The sequence below is a fragment of the Lissotriton vulgaris genome, chromosome 3_1, assembly GCF_964263255.1.
Source record: "Lissotriton vulgaris chromosome 3_1, aLisVul1.2, whole genome shotgun sequence".
Taxonomy (NCBI): domain Eukaryota; kingdom Metazoa; phylum Chordata; class Amphibia; order Caudata; family Salamandridae; genus Lissotriton; species Lissotriton vulgaris.
Genome location: NC_141689.1, coordinates 367,533,457 through 367,557,428, shown reverse-complemented (window position 1 = coordinate 367,557,428; position 23,972 = coordinate 367,533,457). Strand labels below are relative to the sequence as shown.

The following is a 23,972-nucleotide window of genomic DNA, read 5'->3' as shown; positions in this document are numbered from 1 at the left end:
CAGCCAACCAGCCCATCCTGTCAATAAATCAACTCTCTTCCTACACTGAGGACCCTTTGTCCACTTTCTGGGAGCAATACACATCTCTAGAAGGTCAAGTAACTGGACTTGAACACAGTGTGCACTGTCACTAAAATCTATGTAACACATTTTCAATATTTTCTTCATAAATACAGACTTTTTCAGATCCTTTAACTATCAATTATTTAATATTACAAAACAATACCAATATTAACATTCACAGATGTAAGTTAAACTATGTGAACCATTTACACATATTCTGCTTTCTTCTTCAGAATTACAACATTAGGTTGTAAAACAATTACTGATCTTCACAGGCGTTATGATCAGTTATTGTTTTGTAACCCAATGTTGCACTTCTGCAGAAGAAAGCAGAATATGTGTAAGAAGTTTGTATTTATTAAGAAAATATTGAAAACTTTGTTATATAGATTTTGGTGACAGTGCACACTGTGTTCAAGTCACGTTACTTGAACTTCTAAATTCATGTAATTGACATATAGCAGGCAGCATAGCTTCAGTAAAGCACACAGTGATAAAAATGTCCAGAAGGCGTCTTAAACACACATCACTAATAGGGTGTGCACTACAAATCTCTATAAGCAATACACATCCCACCAGAGATGGGCCATCAGGTGACAGTTGGGCACTGACGACAGTCTTTGGCCCACATTCGTCTAAGGAAAAACCAGTTGCAAACAGACAGATTTTCAGAATCTGCCCCTTTGCGACCAGTATGTTTGCATTTGGTATGCATCATCCCAAATGCAAAAATTACAATTTAAGTAATCGCAAAATTGCGATTACTTTAATTGTGATTGCATTTAAGGAATCGCAATTTGTGATTCCTTAAATGCAATGCCATAAAGTTTTTAAAAAATTGCGATTTCACAATTTAGAATCACAATTTACTGTCAAATGAAAGGTGATGCAATTTCTTTGAAAAATGCACTAAAGTACATTTTTCAAAGTCCCAGGTTACACCACACACATTGTGCATGTTTGTGCGCACCATGGGTGCACCTCAAAATTTCAGGGGTGCAACAGGGTGTCCTTTTGGCACCCTTGCACCCTTGAAATTGCATGCGCAATTTGCGAGTACCTAATGGATACACGTAAATTGCGCATGCAATTCCTATTCATTCCTATGGGCCTGCAGGCCCATAGGAATGAACATTCCTTAATTTCGACTCGCAATTTGCGAGTCGCAATTAAGGAATGTGTAGGAATTGCTATTTTTTAGCGATTCTTACAGGCATAGGCTTTTGCGATTCCTTAATAATCGCAATTAAGGAATCACAAAGGCCAACATTGATTCATGTGGGGGTTTATGTTTGGGCTGAAACAAAATAATTTAAACATTTTTTTTCATAATAGTAATGTCAAATCTGACCTTACTATTAAATGTGGTTCCAAATTAGTATTAATATGAATGGTTGAGTTATTTTTCTAGCTATTCCAAGACCGAATAGAGCACTTAAGTGATGTAGTGTAGATCCGTGTTAGCTTATGGGTGGCCAGCCTTGCCACACTGTAAAGACTCTTGGCATGTTTTCACTGCCAGGACATGTTAAATATTTAATGTATATGTCCTACTTTTAAATACCCTACCTACTGTTGTATGGCGTTTTAGATTCAGAATGGATTTTCCCTATTCATGCCCTTATATAGGTACAATCCATGTTGCCCTTATATAGGCATAGAAATCAAGCCCTTATTTAGGCATAGCCCATGCAACCCAAATACAGGCATGGCTACTTCCATCCGTTCACCAAAAGTCACAACGATTTCTTGGAAAACCAGCTTAAGCCGTTTGGGACTTCCCCTTGCTTGAATATTGATTTCTCCAAGAACTCAGTTAGTTTTACAATGAACATCTATTCCTTAGGGGTTCATTCATGATGTTCATATGCCCGACTTTATGTTAATACTGGCATTCCTACACACCTTCAAGGTATAAATATACCTTCACATGCTATGGTAAAGCACGGTGGTTCGGAGCAGTTAGACGACCTACTTGCCCGACGCAGCTCGCTACAGCAAGTGCCGAAAGAAGCAGCGACTCTCCAGCCGAGGCACTGATCAGGAAGGTGCCCTCCTCTACTGAGAAATCCAGCTCCAGTGTTTCGACTCCCCTCGCGGGGTGTTGGTAAATAGAGTCCCGAGACAGAAATACCAGACCTCCTTCATTCTAAGGTATGGAGCGGATTGGAACCTAGAGAAACCTTTGGTAGATTCTTGGCAAAAACTAAATCTATGCTAAAGACCGTACCTACTTCTTCCCTCATACTAGACCTAGGTTAGGTACATTGGGATAGGCGTATTTTAGAAGCACCAGTTGAGTATTTTAGCCTGTGTTATTTATGTATGTATTTTTATACGGCTTAGAAACCGTACAATTCTACTGCAGTATTATTTTATAATACTATTCATGCTGTACGCATTATACTTTGCATTCTGTCTAACGATTGTAGCAGTTCACCTCTCTTGCATGAGAAGGAAGACTGTTCACTAAACCTTTTATTGAAAACGACCGTCTCACTATTTCTCTGCAAACTCTGTAGAAACGAAGCATGCACGATTGACTGAGTGAAATACTACTCAATTGTTTCCACGACTCTGAAGATAGTTATTCCAGTCCTAGGGAAACAAAGTTGTCATGTTTATGCGGTTGTCGGAAACTAATCCCTTCTTGTGAATTCGGAAAAGTTTCTAGTGACCTCTGAGCTAGCTGGCACTCACAATTAAGTTTAGTATATTCGATAGAGACCTACTGACCTAAGTCCTACGTCATATCTATAGGATATATTATTCCAATGCGCAGAGCCTATTGGGAATATAGGAACTACACTACACTACTTTCGGGGTGATGTATGAATATTAAAAGGGAAGGACAGGCCTGTCAAAAGGGTTATTCTGACAGCCATAATGCCAGTTTAAAGCTGCTCACCCAGGCTGTAGTGGTAGGCCTGGGGATAGGTTTGGAAAGTGCTACTGTAGTGGGTGGCACAATAAGTGCTGCAGCCCACTGGTAGGTTTTAATTGTCATGCCCTGGTACATATAGTTCCATATGGGAGTCATGCAAGTAAATTAAAACCGACAATCAGCTGTACACCAATTTTAGCATGCTTGAAAGGGAGAACACAAGTACTTTACCACTGGTTAGCAGGGGTACAGTGTGCAGTCATATTACCACCAAATCATGTTCAGCAAAACAACATAAAAAAATCTGGGGGAATACCACACAAAATGTGGACATTTTAAATAGAGTCAAAATAATCTAATTGGCGTAAGGTAGTGAGTGCACTTTTGTAAGGTACCTTTGTCATAACCCTGCTGATGGTTAGAATTTGCAGTCTCTGCCAAGCATCAAGCTCCTGGTCCTGGCATGCAGATGCTCTGCTTCCACTTTGTCACTTTGATTTATGTTGACCTTCGGCAATCTGCAGTTCCACCAAAGGATTTGTGGGAACTGTTACCTTGTACGTTGATGTCAGCTTTTCAGTTGCGGACTGAATTAAATGGACGGGTCTTATTTATTTACAAAGATTAAGGGTGAAAGCCATCCCGTGCATTCCATTGTTACGGGTTTCTAATCTAACAGGGAGAGCAATTGGCGTAAGTAAAACGTGTTTATTGGTTGTCATTTTCCAGTGCTTAATTATCTGTGTAAGAGCCAGCCAGATGTTGTAGCCATATTGTGTATGTTTCCCACTCTCTTTTGTCTTGGCTCATTGAATGGTAAGGTCATATTTCTCAGCACATAAAAGCTTCATGGACTCGAGCCTCATGCCACGTTTAAGTTGTATTAAGTATTCACTTGTCTGCAGTTAAACTTGTAAAATGTATTAGATTTTGTTTATGAACATTTTTATAGGTGAAAAGTTAAATGGCAGGTAATCATGCATTTAATTTTGTTCTGCATATGAAACTAACCGTAAGTAAACTATATTGTGTTGGATGCATTTACGATGGGTCTTGCTAGCTTACTTTTCTGTAATTTGATATCTTAAGAAATGAGATGTAGAATGCATATATATATATATGAAGTTAAAAAACGTCAATTCTTTTATTCAAAGGATTTACTTTTGAATTTGTTTCAAATTAGGGTGGTGGACACAAAATTATGGATAAGTGTAACCTTCCTCTGACAGGAAAGCAATGTGTGGATCGCATTATTACAGAAAAGGTAACATAAGTTTTATTACTTATTATTTGTAGTTTTTGTTTTTGCAATAAAAAGTTAACCTACGTATGTGTGTGTGTGTGTGTGTAAATATATATATATCCCGTGATGGAGTAGGCTTACTCCGAAACGCGTCGGACGGTGTATCAGCAATAAACTGCATCAGTAATTGAGGCCACGGCTCCTGTGTCGTTCTTTCCGGAATTGGGAAAAAGAGGACGCGGGTGAAGCGTGTTGATTTGAAGGGGGTGGCTACCCCTGCCGTGAGCCCGCCGAGATCGAGGCAAGGGTTCAGCCACAATTTCGTGTTCATGTATGTGTATATATATATCTATATCTATATATCCACAAACAAACAGGGGTCCTTCTTGAATGAATCCCGAGTCAGGTGGCGCATATGCCGGCAGAGCCCCAACGCCGGTAAATTTCACAAAGTTCCAGGTTCCCGCAGGGTGAAAAAACACCAAGTTTATTACTTAGTTACCGCGGTAACTAAGTAATAAACTTTGTGTTTTTTCACCCTCTTTCCGAGTGCGCATCAAATCCTTTGCGGGAACCTGGAACTTTATGTATATATGTATGTATGTATGTTTTAAATAGGCTTTTATTACTGAGTGGTCTCATAGCAGGTATTTCACTGAAAGCAGGTCTAGTGGAGTTATTAATCGTTTTTGTGTGAAAATAAAGATTTCAAACAGAACCTCGTCAGCAAAATGTCCTACATTGCACTTTATTTTCTATTTCCATATGTCTTCTAAAACCTTCTAATTAGTGTCAATTTACCTCAAAGGAAAGGCACGTTTTAGAATGCATGGTTTTAATTTAGTTACAATGTGATTTACATTTAAAATTAGACAAAAATACAGGATGAGTAACCTGTAATGTAGTCGTAAATTGCCAACTCTAGGTTCAGGTGACATTTATAAACCACTCAGTTTTCTTCTTGTGGTAGATCTATGTCACCAGAAAGTCAGTGGCAATATAGGCCCATTTTAAACAGCTACCCATTACATATTCTAAATTTGCACTATCCACATAGTAAGTGTGGCACACAGTGAGTTAAATTAACCCTTTATTATAATTTGCAAAGTTTACAAAGTTGTGCGGAAGATTGTGGATGCATTTGTACGGTATACACCCGTTACAACGCATCTTTTACTCCGCACTACCATTACAACACAACTTTTACTCCGCATACCATTAAAACGCATTGCGCTGGGGGGGCTCTAGGATAGGGGATAAGTATAATTTACTATCCAACACCTTCCCTAGGGTCCACGGGGACTGGAGTTAGAATAGTAAATTATACTTACCACTATCCAGCACCCCAAAGCGCTATGCGTTGTAATGGTATGCGTTGTAAAAGTCGCGTTGTAACGGTATGCGGAGTAAAAGTATGCGGAGTAACATGGTACATCCCATTTGTACTTACAAAGGTCTTGGTCACATTTAAAAGTATTTTATAAAACTCAAATTTGTAGAATAACACACAAAGTGCAGTTATTGTAACAAATCACAATCTAAACACTTCTGAAATTCACCAGTTATTGTTAACCTTAACAATTGCCCCTTATGCACTGCAGGTGACTAACCCTCTCTCCTCATAGCCTCTGTTCATCGCAGGTCAACTTAAAGCCAGGCCCTGCACGCAACCTGACATGAATACCCATATATCCGTAGACCCCCATATATCCATAAACCCTGCCTTAGGATTTGCTAATGATATTCGGCTTGTCAAGCCATGTTAAACCTTCCACATCTTGCGGTCTGCAAATCCTCGTTTTGGACTCACTGCACCTGCAAATGAGTCAACACGGGTCCATGAATGTTGAGCTGTGGGCTCCTTACTCATGAAACTTGTGCCAGGTTTGAGGCCACTTTTCATACACTAGTATTCCCTGATCCCTCCACTGGATTAAGATTTGGTGCCAGTCAGTTCTTGTTGGTATTTAAAATAAATTCTCATGTAAAATTCTGGGTTGTTAAGTTGGTTCATTGCCTCTTTTGCGTACTTTTTTATGGGCCATATCACAATATTGCCCTCTTCATTTGAGGGGTTTGTTACCAAAGTGTGAGGAAATTCCTCTTTTTGCATAATCGCCCCTATTTTCTGCTGACTGGTATTACTGACTTTTAAACTCTACACAGTAGGGTATTGCTGTCTAGTCTCCAGTGTATATGGTCTTACTCCTAACATATGGTAAAATAGGCTAATCCCCAATTGGTACATTTAACTTTCCAGTAAGGCCATAATATATGGTGCAGAAAAACACACCAGTGGCATAGAAAGTTAAGTGCCAGCTGTGGATTGTAGCACTTGTACTAGGTTGGAAAAGAAAACAAGGCTCACAGCTTATATGTATAGGCCGATTTCTGTAGCATTTAAACCTGCAGGTGAACTGTAAAAGTAACCCTGTTAATGGGGGAAAAACTCTGCTTTTAAATATTAAAAAAAGGTACAGTGCCTAGTATTTAAAAGTAGTACACACAAACATTTTGTGTTGATATTATCTTGGCAGCTATTGCATCATGTTTTTAATTGAAAACAACCACATTTATTTAAAAGAAATTTACAATTGACTAGCCCCCCAAAACCTATTTTCACTTTTATGCATTGGAACTCGCTAGATCGTTCTTTTAAAAATTGCATTTGATCTTGCTGCTCAAATTGGTTTTAACGGTGTTGTTTAGTTTTTTTAAACAATTGACTATTCTTACTGTGGGGAGCTGTGTTAAAGCTCAGGTGAGAGGCGCTAGTGTGCATGCGCCGGGTCAGTGGTCTAGTAGTCAGAATACGCTGAACCACGGACGCATATAAAAGCGCCTCATGACGTGACTCCGCAGCGGACGTGCGCAGCGGGTGCGCTGCCGCTCGCCAAAGGCAAGCCCATCTGTGCCTGTCCGTGCCCGACCGGTCCCAGGGGCCAGTACCCCTGTCCCTTTACCATCAGCCTTTTTCTGCTGCATAAGGGAAGAACTAAAACAACTGAATAAAGCCCCAGAGCCAATATGCATCCATTCCATCTCTCTTGAAAAGTCGCAGGACAGTTGTACACACTGCCCATATGAATTTTCTCCACTAGCTACTCACCCGGCCCCCCCCCCCCTCCCTCTCCCCCACCTGGCAGGGAACTTTTTCCATTTGGCCCTGCTCAACTGTAGATTCCTGCAGAAATACACTACGGAAATTTCAATGATACTACAAGATACAGAACCGGACATCCTGTTTCTCACAGAGACCTGGTTATCCCAAAGCTCAGATCCTGACATTGTACAAGCAATCTCTCCCCCCCCCCCCCCCCCGGCTACTTGATTCAGCGTCTAGATAGAACAAGCGGGAAGGGTGGTGGGATCACAATCATTCATAAAAACCATTTGATCTGACGCATTCTGGACAGCCCTTAATTAGATTGCCAAAATACCAATTTTTCCATTGAATTTACCTCCTCACACTTGTAGGCATTCTCAAATACCGCTCCCAGGGACAATTCTGCAGTTCTTTACTGGAAACAGTCTTAAATCTTGCTAGTACCTCGGCTAATTTTACCCTCCTTGGAGACCTTAATCTACATTTTGACGATCCCTTGAACAGGTCGGCCCCTGACCTAGCCCATGACCTTGCAGCTTACCAACTGAACCAAAAGGTGCAGCAAGTAACACGTTTTAAGGGACATCTCCTGGATCCTATTTTTTCAAGTATAGGTGAACTAAAAGGGAAAGATCCCATCCCCCTACCTTGGTCGGACCACTTTTTAGTCCCTTTCTCCTGGCATCCACCTATCACGGGTTCACTCGCTAGCAACACACACCCAAATTCGTCCCTGGCCCAAACTGTCCGTAGAGGACTGGACCTGCAAACTGTAATTAACCAAACCCAATCATGACGCCGATCCCTCCGTAGTGAACAGAACATTTTCCTCTTGGATTGAGAACGCACTCGATGCAGTACTACCCAGAAAAACAATATTAAAAAACAGACTGACCTAATAAATCCGCATGGTTCACCCCTAAACTACGTCTGTTGAAACAACAGTGTAAAAGATTTAAAAGGTCATGGAGGAAAGACTTCTCTATAAACAAGAAATCCGAATATAGGTAATCTATTGTATCATACAAAACAGAAATAAAAGCAGCTCAGGCCGCTTACTATGAGGAAAAGATCTTAGCATCCTCTAATTCCTCTAGAGAAATGTTCCGGATCGCTAACACTCCTGTAAGTCCCTGACCCTCCGGAGGCCCCTGACTTGTCCGGATGCCGATGCAATGAATTAGCGGGATGTTTTTCCACTAAATCCAAAATATCCTCAGATATCTCCTGCAAATAGACAATGAGGACATACCCAACCTCTCTGACCCAGAACATCAGAATGACCACCTCCTAGAATTATACAATCCACTTACTAAGGAATCACTCCTCCCTATTCTAGCCTCGGTCAAGAGTAGGTCACCCCTCGACCCGGCACGTCTTAACATTTTGAAGCTGGTAGCATCCACTGTCGCCTCTCCCATCACCAATGTAATCAATGCCTCATTAGCATCGGGCACAGTCCCCCATGACTGTAAAAAAGCAATGGGGAAAGCTTTATTAAATAACACACTTGAATCCGGCCGAATTGGTCAACTATCGCCCCATTTTGTTACTCCCCGGAATCAGTAAAATTGCTGAAAAATGTCAATAGCATTCTCTTTGCGCACCTGGAGACCCATAAACTGCTCCACCCCTCACAAACAGGCTTTCACCCCGGTCAAGGCACCGAAACCGCACTGATAGCGGTAGTGGAAGAATCAAGAAAGATTCTTGATTCTGGAGGATCCTCGGCCATAATCCTCTTGGACCTAAGTGCTGCTGTTGACACGGTAAACCACTGCACCTTGGTTCACCGTCTCAAAAAGGTGGGAGTGACAGTCACAGCCTTATCATGGCTACAATCTTTCCTGGAAGAAAGATATTCCAGGTATTTGAAGGCAATACCTTATCCCTTATCCCAATGAAAGGTGGAGTTTCCCAGGGCTCGTCCCTGAGCCCCACCCTTTTTAATATATATTTATGGCCCCTCTAGCAGCTATCGTAGCCCCCTTTGGAATCCACATAGTCACATATGCTGATGACACTCAGCTGGTCCTGGCACTGAACCAGGCGGAACAGTTGGCCACGGATCTGTGCTACTGCCTCAAGGAAGTCGCCAGCTGGATGAGCTCATCTCACCTGAAGCTCAATGGTGATAACACTGAGCTCATGCTGCTGGGCAACCAATGCAAGCCTCAAATCACATACTATGTGGCCGATCTGTATGGGCCCAGCTCCAGTGCCTAAGAAGGAGGTAAAAAGCTTGGAAATCTGGCTAGACCAAGATCTTACTCTCAGAGCTCAAGCAAGGAAGACTGCTGCCGCTTGCTACGGGCTGGTCAGAACGACCCGCAAAAAACTCCCTCTACTAGCCTGCCCCTCAAGAAAGCTACTGATCCAGGCCCTAATCCTCTCTAGGTTGGATTATGGTAACGCTCTCTACTTAGGTGCTCCCAACTCAGTGATTGCTAAACTGCAAACTGTGCAAAACGTGGCAGCAAGACTGCTCACAGGCTCAAAAAAACGCTGCTCCGCAAAACCTGCCCTATGCTCCCTTCACTGGCTCCCGGTACAGGAGAGAATACATTTTGAAGCCCTTTGCATCATGCACAAGTCCTTGCAACGAAAAGGCCCACCTATCACCAAAAATCTGGTTAAACCATACATGGCTACTAGACGACTTCGCTCGGATGAGCTTCACCTGGCGGAAGTACTCCGAATCAAAAAGCCCATAAGAGGTGGCTCTTTTTTCTTACAATACAGCTAAGCTCTGGACCTCCCTAAAGCTCCCTATTCGTAAGGAATCTAACCATCTGGCATTCTGCAGACAACTGAAAATTTGGCTATTCCCTTAAAGCCTCCCCCCTCAAGCACCCACTGCAGCGCTGGGATGCCTTCGGGTAGCCATGCGCTATATAAAAGCCTCTTTCATTTCAATTGTTTGAATGAGAAAAACGAAATTATTGATTATGTATGCTAACCCTGGTTAGGGATAAGCTACAGAAATTATTCAAATACTATTGAGTAAAGATCCCATTTAGTGGTGTAAAGAAAGTTAGACTTTGTCTGTGTGAACCTCCAGTACACTATGCTAACTGGCATTACCCTGTCAGCAACAGGACTCTTACAGTGCTGTCCCATAATGGGGTTGAAACCTGCTATTCGACTAGAAAAAATGATTTAGACCTTTTGGTAGGAAGACCTGGGTGTGAGGTATGTAATTCCTCTCAGCTTTGGAAGGACATCTGGAGAAGAGTCCAGGAACTTCAATAACCCCTTCCACGCTGATGACGAGCTGGGCTCGTCATGGTGTAGCCTCCTCGCACGCTGATGACGAGCCCAGCTCGTCACGTAACATGCGTTTTTAAAAATCTCAGCGCAGGAGCGGAATTCCGCTAGCGCGCATGAGGTTAACTTGAAAGGAACCAGGTGAGCCCAACACAGGGTTTCCTATAAACAGGATAATAACCAGCCGCCTCTGCCCACTACAAGGGACCCCAAATTCCTAATAGAACACCCTACCCCAGAGAGCTTGATGGTCCAAGCCTCCACTTCCCACGTAAATCCTGGGGCATTCCAAACTGCACCACTCACTAGGGAATCCAAGAGGCTGGACAACTTAAGCAAGAAAACGTATTCGTCCACCACCCTGGCACTGCAGTTTGTGACACTGCATGCCTTTTGGGCCACTATTCTCCTCCTCTGTGGAATACAGTTGTGCAGATGTTGCTAGCGGTTCAGGAGGAGGCCTGGGCCATGCTCTCCCAGGCTGTTGCCAATGGGAGGGATGCAACAAAGTTAATCATTATATGTGAACTGGACACCGCTGACTCACTGGGCAGAGCGGCTTTGTTGACAGTGGCCCTATGGCACCACGCCTATTTGAGGACTGCTAACTTCCACGTCCAAGTGATGTCCAAACATCACTTATGAACATGCCCTTTGATGGCTCCCATCTCCTTGGAGACATTACAGATTCAGGGCTGGAGCACTTTGAGGACAGCAGGGCTATGGCCAGGTCTTTACTCTCAAGCTGCCTTTTGCAGCAAGGGATGGGGCTTCCGGCCACATCTTTATCCATCCAGCCACCATGGCGCGCACGCTTCTCAGCCTCTGTGTGGCCAGAGAAGCATTACACACAAACCCCGTGGCTCTGACCAGTTCACCATTCTCCTGGCAGCCACAGCCTCCAAACCCTTATAGTCTGCCCTCTTACCATCATGGGCAGCCAGTGGGAGGCAGGGTCCACATTCACCTGGCCCCGTGGCAGTTTATAACATCGAACTGGTGGGTTTTGCAGATCGTCTGAAGGTGCAAGGTCACTTTCAGCAGTGGGGAGAGCCTTGGTTCTAACTGTTTGGCACTGAGGAGAACGTACAATGTCAGCAGTTCTGCACAATGGAGTTTCCATGACTGCTCTCACTCGGAGACGATTTTCATCTCAAGTGGAGTTCAGGCCTCCTGTGCGCCTTTCTGCCCATACCACTGCTGGCCAGAGTTTTCAAGAATGTCGGGTACTACTGGGCCCAAGTCGTCCTTGTGGCACCAGACTGAGCACAAAGAGTCTGGTATCCTGAGCCTGCCCATTCAGGAGGATCTTCTGTCACTGCAGCCGGGGTGGGTTCTCCACCCGAACCTGTCAATGCTCAGTCTTCTTGCATGGAGAGTGAGCTGCAACATTTGACAGTTTTTGACCTTCCGCCCAAAGCCTGTAATGTTATTCTGGCACCAGGTGTCCCTCCAGCAAAATGGCATATGCCTGACGTTGGGGCAAGTTTGTTGCATGGTGTAGAGAGAAACAAGCTGACCCTCTTTCTGCTTCGCTTTCTCAGGTTCTCCTGTTTGTTCTTTCCCTTGCCTAGCAGGACTCTACTCTAGACACAGTTAAAGGATACCTTTCAGCTGGATCTGACTTTCTGCAGCTGCCTGACCAACTTTCCCTCTTCCAATCCTGTATTGTGCAAAGGTTCCTGTAAGGTTTGCAACATATGTTTCCTCCTTTCTTCATTATGCCTCAGTAGACCTTAATCTGATCCGGACATTCCGGATGTGCGTTCTATTGGAGCTCTTGCATAACTGTCCTCTTAGGCTTCTTACCCACAAGGCGGCCTTCCTGGTGACAGTAACAACTGACCAAAGGGTCCTTGAGCTTCAGGCCTTGTCATCCAAGCACCCTCACCTAAATATCTATCCAGACAAACTGCTGCTTTGTACTAGGGCTTATTTTCTCCGGAAAGTGGTTAGTCTCTTTCACGTAGGCCAGTCCGTCATGCTGCCTACTTTTTATGCCCCGCCTCATACCTCTAAGGAAGAGGATCAGCTTCACCATCTCGACCCAAAAAGAGCATTGTCGATCTACCTTTACCGCACACGAGAGTGCCGGGTGGACAACCAACTCTTCATGGTGTATGTCAAAGCGAAGAAAAGATGGACCGTGCAGAAGAGGACCATCTCACGATGGATCGTACTCAGTATTAAAATCTACTAAGTATTGACTATGGGCTTCCTTTCACATGTTTATCAAACACTACTGCCTGGTCCGTAGGGATGGGCATATTTTACCGTACCGGCCAGCAGGACTTACCCGTGTGAAATTGGTCCGCAGACCCACCTCTTGGGAGGTATTGCTTGGGTATATATTCTAATATTCTAAGGGAAAGATTCTGTGGCCAGAAGTCTGTCAGATGAACAAGTTGCATTTCATCGGTAACTCCTTTTCTGGTAGAGACTCTGTCTACAAAAGATAAATGTGGAGAGGGTCAAAAAGGGCTATATTTAACGACCAAGACCACTCACGCCCTAATAATAACTATCAAAACACGAAGAAGTGGCCTGGTCAGGAAACTGTAAGTGTGCCGCAACTGAACTATATCCCCAAGGCCATTAGTAACACTAGAAGTGATGACCCAGGTCTGATAAAGAAATTCCCATCAGCCCACCCATTTGGTGGAATGTCGTCATGTGGGAGATGTCACCAATCCGGATCTCAGACAGTGCACCTAGTCATGGTGCAGAGATGGATTATCATGGTGTGAATACAGACAACTGGGCTTCACTGGTGATGCTAATGGGGTGCAGTGCAAGTGGAAAAAATTAAAGTGAAAAACGTAAAGATAAAATTGACTCCAAGGACCAAAATTAATTTTAATCAGTATGGCGCTCGGGTCAAGATTAAAAATTGCCAAAATAGTTTGAAATAATAACTATATATGGGCAACGTGAGTGAAGGTCGACATGTTTCAGCTGTATTGACTATTGGTCTTAGCTTTCTTCAGGACCATTGGGAAACTGCGACTGCAAATCAAAATAATTATTCACGCTATGTACATTGGATAAGTCCTACCAGTTCCTCTGAGCCCAGATGAATACTGTAGGAAGTCCAGAACTTTATGTATCTCCTAAAAAAGAGAGACGTAGGCGTGAATCAAAAAAACATATAGTGTACAACAGAATTAGGGAAACAAGAACAAGTTGCTAAGCACACGAACAGTGCGGTGGAGACAGTCTCTCCCCGCTAGTAAAACGACTGTATTTAATCCGTGTACAAAATCACGCATGTGAGAATAGATGTGATAACTTACCCAGCATTATGTGGGAGTACGCCTCACCTCAACCGGTACCCACTCGGGAAAAAGGGAGGCCCCGCTCTAGTTTAGGATGGAAATGGAGAAAAGAACCTCTGAGAAATAGCAGAGGAACTAAAAACAATAATTGTTGACATTCCCAAAAATTCTCCTAACAAAACCTAGCTATATACAGAAAAAAGACTCAACCTAATGTGAGGCAAATGGCTAAAAACTCTGCAGGAATTAGTGAACCAGGGTCTAAGAGTAGAGCCACTACTTAGAGAACACTTTCTGGCGCTAAGATGACTTAAAAAGAAAGAAACTAACACTAAAGGAGTGCTGCCCTACCTGTCCGTCGGTACCTCGACACCAGCGTCCGAGAGGGAACGGAGGTACCGACATTAGGCACGCATGTCTATTTATACCCAAGCTGATTAGGCAATGGGCTGCAGCTGTGTCCGATATTGAGGAAAAACGCTTCAGTAACTGGACGCCCACGCTATTGTACGCATGCGCTAGGCCTCCCGGCTAGACTGCGCATGGGTAGACTGAGAGTGTAAGTTGTTGTACGCATGCGCTAAGCATCCCGGCTGGAATGCGCATGCGTAGACAGCGAGTTTGTTATTATCGAACTGCGCATGCGCTCTAGAATCTGCTGAAGTATACTGCGCAGGCGCGGATATTAGGTCACTAACTTATGATACCGACTCTGTCTAGCCACATGTTTCTCACAGCTGCGATCGGTAATGGGTGTACCTGCAGGGCGGTGACGTGGGGAGGGGCAGGGTGGGGGGTAGTAATCTATGGATTACGGAGCTTTACAGGTAAGTAAATATATAAATAAATAAAACGAATTTCGTCGCGCGCATTGTATCACATTTGGGGATGCAGTGCACCCATTACCGACCGCAGCTGGTTTCTTACTGCCCACCCATCCTCCCTGGTATACGAACGTTTGCTATGGGCAGGGCTTTCCCCTTTCAGGGCATTAGTGTCCACACTAATGGACAGTGAACTTCATGGAGCTGTGCTTCAGGCGTGGAAAGTTGTGAAAAGTTACTGACATCAGCGCGCTGGGGTAGGGCCTTATAAGCACTGTGCACGTCAATTCCAGCGCGGATGACGCCATGCAGAGCCAAATTACAGCACCTACTAGATCACAAGGGAACTGCTCCGGAATTTTTTTTAGATCCAGTTTATCGCCAGGGGATGATACTATGGTAAGTAATGTGCGTCCTGATAAGGCGTTACTGAAGGCAAGTAATTTGTTCTTCAGGTTCATAGGTTTCAATCGAAGTATGACTTGCTTCGCCTTCTGTACTTCGGAGATAGATAATTTGATTTATAATAAACTGTTGATATTTACTTCGCTTAGAAATGGCTAAACTATGGTATGAAGATTCAGCCATATGTTATTTGTTGGGGAATTGTATTGCTTCTCGATGTATTGGATGTTAGCCCCTAATGTGCATCTTTGAAGACAGGGGAGTAGGGGGGAGGTGGGACAGAGAGAGAGAATGCACATAGTAGGAATGGATCGAAATTTGTAGTAAAACCTATTTTATCAATATTCAGAATCCTCTATCATAGCAGCGCTTGTGGTCTCTTATATTTAGAAAAGAAGTCTTGAGTCTTGTTTCCACATTACTGCTTCATATGGAAATCTCATCCTCTCGCTTTCATTGCTGCAATTATATTTCCAGCCAGTTTTAGAAAATGTTGTCGTTAAGCAGTTTACGATGCACGTTTCCATCTGTTACTGTTATCCTTTTAACACAGATTAAGGTTATTTCTGAAAATGGAACGGAAAGCGATATTGGGCAAATTACCTTTAGAAATAACCAATTCTTACCGTTTAATTACATTTTCACTTTTCCAGGCTGTTTTTGATGTTGACAAAAATACGGGGCTGACTCTAATTGAACTCTGGGAAGGACTTTCCGTGGATGACATCAGGAAAAGCACAGGCGCTGACTTTGCAGTAAGTGTTTTAAACTCCTTAGTCATTATTTTTATTTTAAAGTAATGTATTCTGAAATACACACACACACACACACACACACATATATATATATATATATATATATATATATATATATATATGAGACATTAGCTATTTTGTAATTCTTGTAGTACTGCATTGTGATGAGTCACATATCATGTGAATTGTTTGCACATTAATACGGTTATTTATCAAATGCACTTATAACATGGTCGACTGTGTATTAAATAAATAGTACGTGCGTGCTGACACTATTATTCTGTTTATAATATGTATTGCCAGTGTGGGGAGAGCCCGTTTTTCAGCTGAGGAGGAGCCTCGAGTAGCTTGTGATGTCTCTTCCCCTCACTCTCCCTGCTGGGCTGCCCTCAGACCCACTCGCTCCATTAACATGATTTAGCTTCTTCCTCCCTGTTATTTCGCTGCTCGATGGGGTCTGGGCTTTGTTCATGGTTGTACACAAAGCTGGCACCTGTAGCTCTGAAAATATTAAATAGGAGGTTCAGGGCACTATAAAAGAAAAGAGCCTCGCTAATCTTGGGAAGAATTTGTGGATGCCTCATTGAACTCACTCTAGGGCTGGTGAAGAGTAGTAGTGGATTTTTTGTAACTTGCTTTGTAACTACATCATGCAGGAGCCCATTTTCAGTAATTCTGTTCCTTAGCTGTGCCAGCCTTTACTGAACTTTGGGCTCTCTAACCCTGAGCGATTAGGAGGAGGCTGGTTTACGGGTATGGCGTGCACAGAAAGTCTCACGAAAGGCATCACCAGAAGGGCAGATCAAGCCCAGCTCAAACAAACTCAGGTGGTGTTGGTAACCAAAGGCTCCCCAGAATTCAGCTAAGCAAGGTGACACTCGCACCGCCTCAGGGGAGGATGGCGGGCGTCCAGAGTAGAAAAGGCACTTTTAATCAAGGGAACCACGTCTTGGTCTAAGCAGCACCCCGTCTGATAGGCAGTCCACATGGGTTTGGTGGTGTGGCACTATAAAGAGTAGTTTCCAGGAGGTAGGTTTATAGTCTTCACTCGTGTTGGTTGGTGGACATGAGGGTGAGCCAGTGGTGCGTGAAAGCTCTTTAAAGTGCTTTCAGGAGGATGCAGGATGTTACATCGCATGCCATTAGCACACATTGATCTTTACAGCGCGTGGCATTACAGCGTGAACCTTTACCATGCATTTTTGTGATATCTCACCCCAGTCCTTTTGAGGCCGGGGACGGACACAGGCATTAGTGTTTTCTGTTCACCTGCCCTACGGCAACAGCCTCCAAGCTGCTTTCGTTTGCCCTTAGTGGTGCCCAAAGTACTGGAAACTGCTTCCCACAACCACCCTGTGGGAGTCTGAATAGAGTACTTTCTTCCACGGTGACGTCCATCACTACCTACTAACCATATACTTCTAAAAATGTGACATTTAGACTATTCCAAATCGCCCAAAGACTTATGAATGGGCTGAAACGCGCTAGTAGAATTTACTTTTAAGGCATATTGAAATTTTAAACAATATTCATATGGTCTTTTCTCAAAAATAGGCAGCATCGTTACATTGTAGTGAGCTGTCCTAAGTTGGTATAATTATTAAGAAGTACAGGTGCCAAGCACCGTTCAAGATCTGCACAAATTAAGAACTGCTTGATCAAGCTTTTAGTATCTTGGAAGCCATTATGACATGTAAATAATGCTTATAGTACACCGCAGGCTTTAAATGTTGAATACATTTATCATAGAAGATGCATCACCTTTTTCCTGTATGAAGGTACATTATTAGGCATGGATAAAAAACTTCATTTGGCCAGTCCTTTTCATTAGAAGAACGCTTATCAATGCAAGCTAAAAGAAATACTTTATTTTGACTGCATTGTACGATTGTCAGTATGTATTTTGTGTCTTTTTTTCAAGCATCTGCTTTGTTTAACAGTCTGGTGGCTTGTTTCATTGCCATGTGACGGTGTTTCAGTATATCATTCTGTAGAAAAACACAATTAGTGAAGCCTGCCCTGGAGAAACCTTTTCCACAAACCTTTTTCCAAATGAATGCCAATTCCATACTGGAGCTATCCTGTTGAATACCTTTTATGTGGAAAATATTCCCTTCCATCTCTTTTTCCATAGCTATATTTCCTGTGTTTCTTTTATGGGGACAGCCCAAGTCTCCTCCCTTTCTAGCCACTTTGTTCACTTCCCTCTCTAAACTCCTTCCTCCCCTTTATTGCCTATTTTTATGTTCCGCTATGTATCACTTTTCTTTTATTCAGATTTGTTCAACACCCTAATTTTAACAGGTTTTTTGCCACTGTCCTCCTCTCCTGCATTTGCAAATTAACCTAACCCATACCATAGCAAACACCTCTACTACTATATATACCCTATGTTTTATAATGTGTCCTTCTCATTGTACTTCGATCCCTACTTATACACCCTATCTTATACCCTCATACCCCAACCCCAGCAACTCAACTCCTGCCTTTTTCCAAGAACTTCTACTGCCTAGTACTTCCCCCCCATAACTGTACAACAGTGCTTCAACAATTGAACCTCTAAAGCACCTTATTTGCGTCCACCACCACTACACCCTAATTATGTATGCCCTGTCACTTCATTGTGTGTGTATATTTGTATACTTACACACACATACACAAACTCATACATAGAGGAGAAGTGTGGCTCAGGGGTTAGAGGCGGCAGACCCGGAAGCTGAGATCGGCCCCGGACCAGGGTTCAATTCCCCGCCCCGACGGGGGTTGGGCTCAATAATTCCACGGACTCGATAATTCTCGCTCCGGTGCCTTCTCAACTCACGGGTTCACACTCTGCGACTCTGGGCAATAGCTTGCTTAATCTCCACAACGGCCCCTCGCGGCGGGATGCCTGGCTTTCACCTTGTGGATACCCTGCCGGGGTATCTTACAGGGGAATACCAGGACGGGTTCCCTAAGCAAGCGCATAGATGCCTGCGATGTGGGCGATTTGCGCTATATAAATACATGTACATTTACATATATTACCTAGTGGCAGTCACCACTTGGTAGTTATTGTCAGGTCTGCTTTTCCATAGAGAGTGCTTTTTTGGTTTGCTATTATCTTTGGACCCATTTGATGAATCTTGACGAAACTACCTTGACCCCCTAGGCCCCATGGGGAGACCTAAAGGGACTCCCCCCAGCCTCACCCCCAGGACTAAAAACTAAATGGCACAAAATGCTGCAATCCTGCGGCACGCTTGTGGGATCAGATGAGGTGGGAATGGTGTAATGCAATAGGTTATACCCCAGGGAGCCCACCCCGGGTTTGTATTTATGAAAGGGAGGGGGGGGGGCTGCATGCCCATTCCCTGGGCTGAAATTAGAATAAATTGATAGGGGGGGGCATGGCCCTCCCAATCTCTTCCTCCAGAGGCCCCAGGGAACCCAACCCTGGTGCTTAAATTACTTTATAGGGCAGGGGGTCTGCACAGCCCCCTCCCTGAGACTCAAATACCTCAGGGACCCCACCTCCGGAAAATAAGTTCCCAAAAATAGGGAGAGGAGCTGCACGGCCCTCTTACCAAGGCTCAAAAGTCCCCTAAGGGCTGAGATTTAAGAAAATGGGAAAGGTGGGCACGTGGCCCCCCTCTCCTTTATTTGTAGTCGAGGCCCTTGGGGAAAGGGTCCCCAGGGCCATAGGAGACTCGGAAAAGGGTCCACATGCCCCCCTCTTCATATTTAGTAATGGTCCTGGGTGTCCCAAGTTCCATAATATGTCCAGGGAGGAGGCTCAAATTCAGAATATTGAGAGCGGGGCTGGGTGGCCCTCTCTCCTTTAAAGAACAGGTCTTGGGGGATGGGGTAATGTGCAATGTGGGGGGTTGGCCTTATGGCAGCCCCCTCCACCATGCATGGCATGCCAGGCCCTGTAGTCTACCCCCCCTCCGTGTATGACTGAAGGCCATGTGCAGTGTGGGGTTGGCTGCCTTTATGGGGCCTGGCCGTTTGGTCTGGCTACAGGCCAGGCACTTCAACCAACCTCCGCTGAACACAGCTAAAGGCCGTGTACTGTGGTGGCTTTGTCTTGCGTAACCTATGGTAAGCAAACATTAAGTATCATTAAAAAAAAAAACTAGAAATTCACTGAAAAAAACAAGGTTAATCTAACGTTATAGTTAGGGGAATCTTTCAGTGACAACATTAACTTTTTTAGCTAAAACAAAAAACACAGCAATTCACCAGTTGCAGTTAGAAGACCTAACCATAACTTGCGCCACCGCCATGCACTGCTTATGACCTCACATAAGCCGCTAACTCTTCATCTTACTCATGTGCATGGCCATCACTATATTCTGACATCTGGATGTCAGACAGAAGCAGTCATATGAGTCAAATACAGACTTGTACATATTATTTAAGTCTGTGCACTGTACCTATCCTACCCCTTTCATACCTTTGTCTGATACATTCTCGCTCCAACGTATGCTCTATCAGTTACTACATCCTAGCCATTCCCAAACCTCCATGCATCCTCCGACTGCTACGTCAATGTCAGACATCCTCGCCTGGCTGCTGCAGTGTTTGGTAAGTCTTCCTCTTACCTTCCCCAGCATGACAAACTAAAAGCAGGGGTCCTAACTCAGTGGTTGCCCTCTCCTTCAACAGTTGCTCTCTCCCTCCTGGACACACATGGAGTTGCCGACACACTAGCGGCAACCATGTATTCACAGTGACTTCATTCCTGGTGACAATCTAGGTCACCAAATTTGGCGTTTACACGTGTCACTTTGTCAAGCTCAAGCAGGCAGCACACATTCCTGTAGCAGTCCCGACCAGACTCCTACTCCACTGGTAGTGGTTTGATTCTATCACCAACAGCTCTGTTGAGAGAACATCTCGCCCACCACTTCCTGCTGAGATTTTAGCATTGCCTCACAGCACCTACAGAGGTTTCCTGACCCTATCCCTCATAGAATGCCTATCTGATTTGATCATTTACACCAATTTTGCTTTATTAAGTTGGGGTACGCCCCTCTCAAATTAGTAAGAAATCAAAATCCCTCAAAAGAAGTACAATGGTCAGTGTTCATCTACTGGTATAATCATGAACTTTTAACATTTTACCAGTTGGCATTCCTGGATGTTGCTTTGGAGTTTTTTGCAATCTCTAAAAGGATCTGATAGTGGGATGAATTTGCTGGGACTCCCATTTGTGTGAAGGGCAATCACCTTGAACAGTCTTCATTTGAGTTATGTCATAAATGATGCCATAGAACATGTCATGAGGGCTGTCCTATGTGAGGTCATAAGCAGTACATAGTGGTGGTTCAAGGTATAGTTAGCGCTGCTAACTAGGACTGGTAAATATCTGTATTCTTTTTATTTTTTGGTTAAAACATTAATGTTGTCACTGAGGAATTCCTCTAACTATAACTTCACTTTAACCTTTGTTTTTTTAAGTGAATTTCTAGGGATTTTTTAAAACAAAAAACATATATTTTTATTACACCTAACTATAACGTTACTTTAACCATTGTTTTTTAAGTGAATTTCTAGAGGTTTTTTTTTAAAGTAAATAATTTTTGTGAGTGTATATATGGTAAAATGGCTTTATAATATGTTGTGTTATGACATTATTTTAGTAAAAGAATGTTTTTATTGTATTAAAACAAGATATGGTTGACAGTTTGCAAAATCCTTGAGTATTAAACAGATAAATATTCAATAGAAATTGTTTATTTGCTCAGTTATTGTAATTCTAATATCAAGACATGTCACCACCAATTTGGTTTTGATGTGTAATTTTTCTCTCTCTGCTGAGACCTGTCTCTAATGATGTGGGTGTGTGTAGTAGGGTGTGAAGAGGAACTGCCCTATCCTTTTAGACCCCTCTCTCAGATGACGAGTGTGCGTAGTAGTGTGTGGAGGGACTAGCGTCTACTTTCAGACCTCTCTCTGAGATGACTGGTATGCATAGTAGGGTGTGTGGAGGGTGTGCCCTCTAATTGTAGACCTCCCTCTCAGATGACTGGTGTGGTTAGTAGGGTGGTGGAGAGACTGGATTCTCTGGTGAGATCGCTCTCTGTAATGATGAGTGTGCATAGTAGGGTATGGAGAAGGACTGGCGTCACCTTTCAGACCTCTCAGATGATGGGTGTGCATAGTAGGGTGTGGGGAGGGACTGCTCTCTCCTTTCAGACCGATCTCTCAGATGACGGATGTGCATAGTAGGGTGTGTGGAGGAACTGGCGTCTGTGCTGAGACCTCTTTCTGTAATGATAGGTTTGTGTAGTAAGGTGTGGGACTGGGCTCTCCTTTGACCTCTATCTCAGATGATGGCTGTGCGTAGTAGGGTATTTGGATGAGCCTTAACGCTACGCACAGCTTTTCTGAGTCCAATGAGCATAAATATCAGTGTTTGATAAACACCATCTTCAGTAAAACTCCTTAATACAGTAACAAGTGTGCATACATAACATACTCCTTCCTAATTTTCACAATCCTGCAAGAGTCTGTTGAGATCTTAACTTTTTTTAAAAGAGTAATGTTCTAATCATCACAGTACCTGTATCTTAGACACTTCCTTACAAAAATCACAATATGTATTCCTGCTAACAGAGTGTATTGAGAACTCATTTATTCTTTTTTTTACTATTCACAATCTAGAGAGAGTCCAGAAAGATTGTAAAAATTAGTTATAAGCTAATATATTTATTATCTTCATAGTGGTTATCCCGTCAACACCTCATCTCTAAATCTAGGGGGACTGCATGCCTTTCTGCGGCCCCCGATACAGCTTTTTACATAATTTCTACAACACTTCCAATTTTCACACCAAACAGTAATGGCAGCCATTTCACTTAGAACATTCCAATATCCAGCCAATCAGAGCGCTCTCGAGACTCACAAGAGCCTTTCGTTCCAGCGAGAGCGGGAAGACTCACAGGAAAAACCGACCTCAAGTAATCGCAGGGCTCCATTTTTGTTTCATGCTTTTTCTGGAGGTATGTTTGCTTGTTGTGAGCCCACTTCAAAAATATACAATTATGTTTGTGTTATGTTATGAGTGATGTAATATGTGACATCCTCAGCAGTGCATTGCAGGTGCGTGAGTTATAGTTAGATGAACTAACTATAATGGGGGAATTTCAATGGTTTTGTACGAGCGAAATGTCCAACTAACTATAACGCCCCTGAAACCTATGGTTTTTTCAGTGAATTTCTAAGGTTTTTGTAAATGCTAATTTGTAACTATAACGTGCCTGGAACCTATGTTTCTTTCAGTTAATTTCTAAGGTGTTTTAAATGCTAGTTTCTAACTATGCCTACAGAGGTAGGACATGTGAAGAAAGAAGAAAAAACACACAAAAAGAAGAAAATGAAATGCTGAAAGAAGCAACACATTTCCTCAAAGACGAAGAAAAGTGCAGGAAGAAAGAAGACGTGCAGAAAGAACAAACAGGAGTGGAAAGAGGCCTTGTTGCAAAATCATCCTGTACACAACTTTTTCAGATGGTTACTGGTGGTAACTGACTCTGACTAACCAGTCCTAGAGCCAGTGCTATGCTAAAAGATACTTTGAATAGAGTTAAAACACCTACATACACTAGGGAACACTATGCATTGGAGTACCCCTGTGATTACCATGGCCTCCTCTGTAAGACCCTAGTACATAATAGGGCAGGGGGATTAAAACTACCTCCTAAAACGGGCCACAAGGCGCGTTTGCACACTGGTGAAGGGAGGGGGGGGGCGCTTACTGGAGTTACCTGGTGGGCTAGTTGGCCCCCAGGGACTCTCTGGATTGAAGAGGAATTAATTCCCCAACGTAAACAGCGCCACAGGGTGTGCTTGCAAACATGTCATCTCAGGCTTGCCCCATCCCTTTACCACTGTGCAAACGCGCCACGGGCGCATTTTACATTGGGGGATTAACTCCCCTTGAACCCTGAGGGTCCCTGGGGTGCAACTAGCCCACAAGGTACCTCCATTAAGCGCCACAGAGCTGCGTTGCAGAGGTGGGGACGTGGCCTTATAACACCTTTATGCAACGCAGCACCCTGGTGCATACTGTGATGTGAAGAAACATTTTTATAGCGCATCTATCACTCCAAGGAGCATCTTGGTGCTCAAAGACCAGAGACAGATGTAATCTGGTCATACTG

At 43.5% G+C, this 23,972-nt stretch overlaps 1 protein-coding gene across 1 annotated transcript in view; it reads left to right on the top strand.

The window, feature by feature from the left end:
• Positions 1–23,972, top strand: part of OXCT1 (3-oxoacid CoA-transferase 1) — a 460,447-nt gene that overhangs the window by 408,436 nt on the left and 28,039 nt on the right. Inside the window, exons 15-16 of the mRNA XM_086960586.1 lie at positions 4,131–4,211; positions 15,721–15,822. Of these exons, the coding sequence (XP_086816712.1) occupies positions 4,131–4,211; positions 15,721–15,822 (183 nt within the window). The remainder of the gene's footprint in view (positions 1–4,130; positions 4,212–15,720; positions 15,823–23,972) is intronic.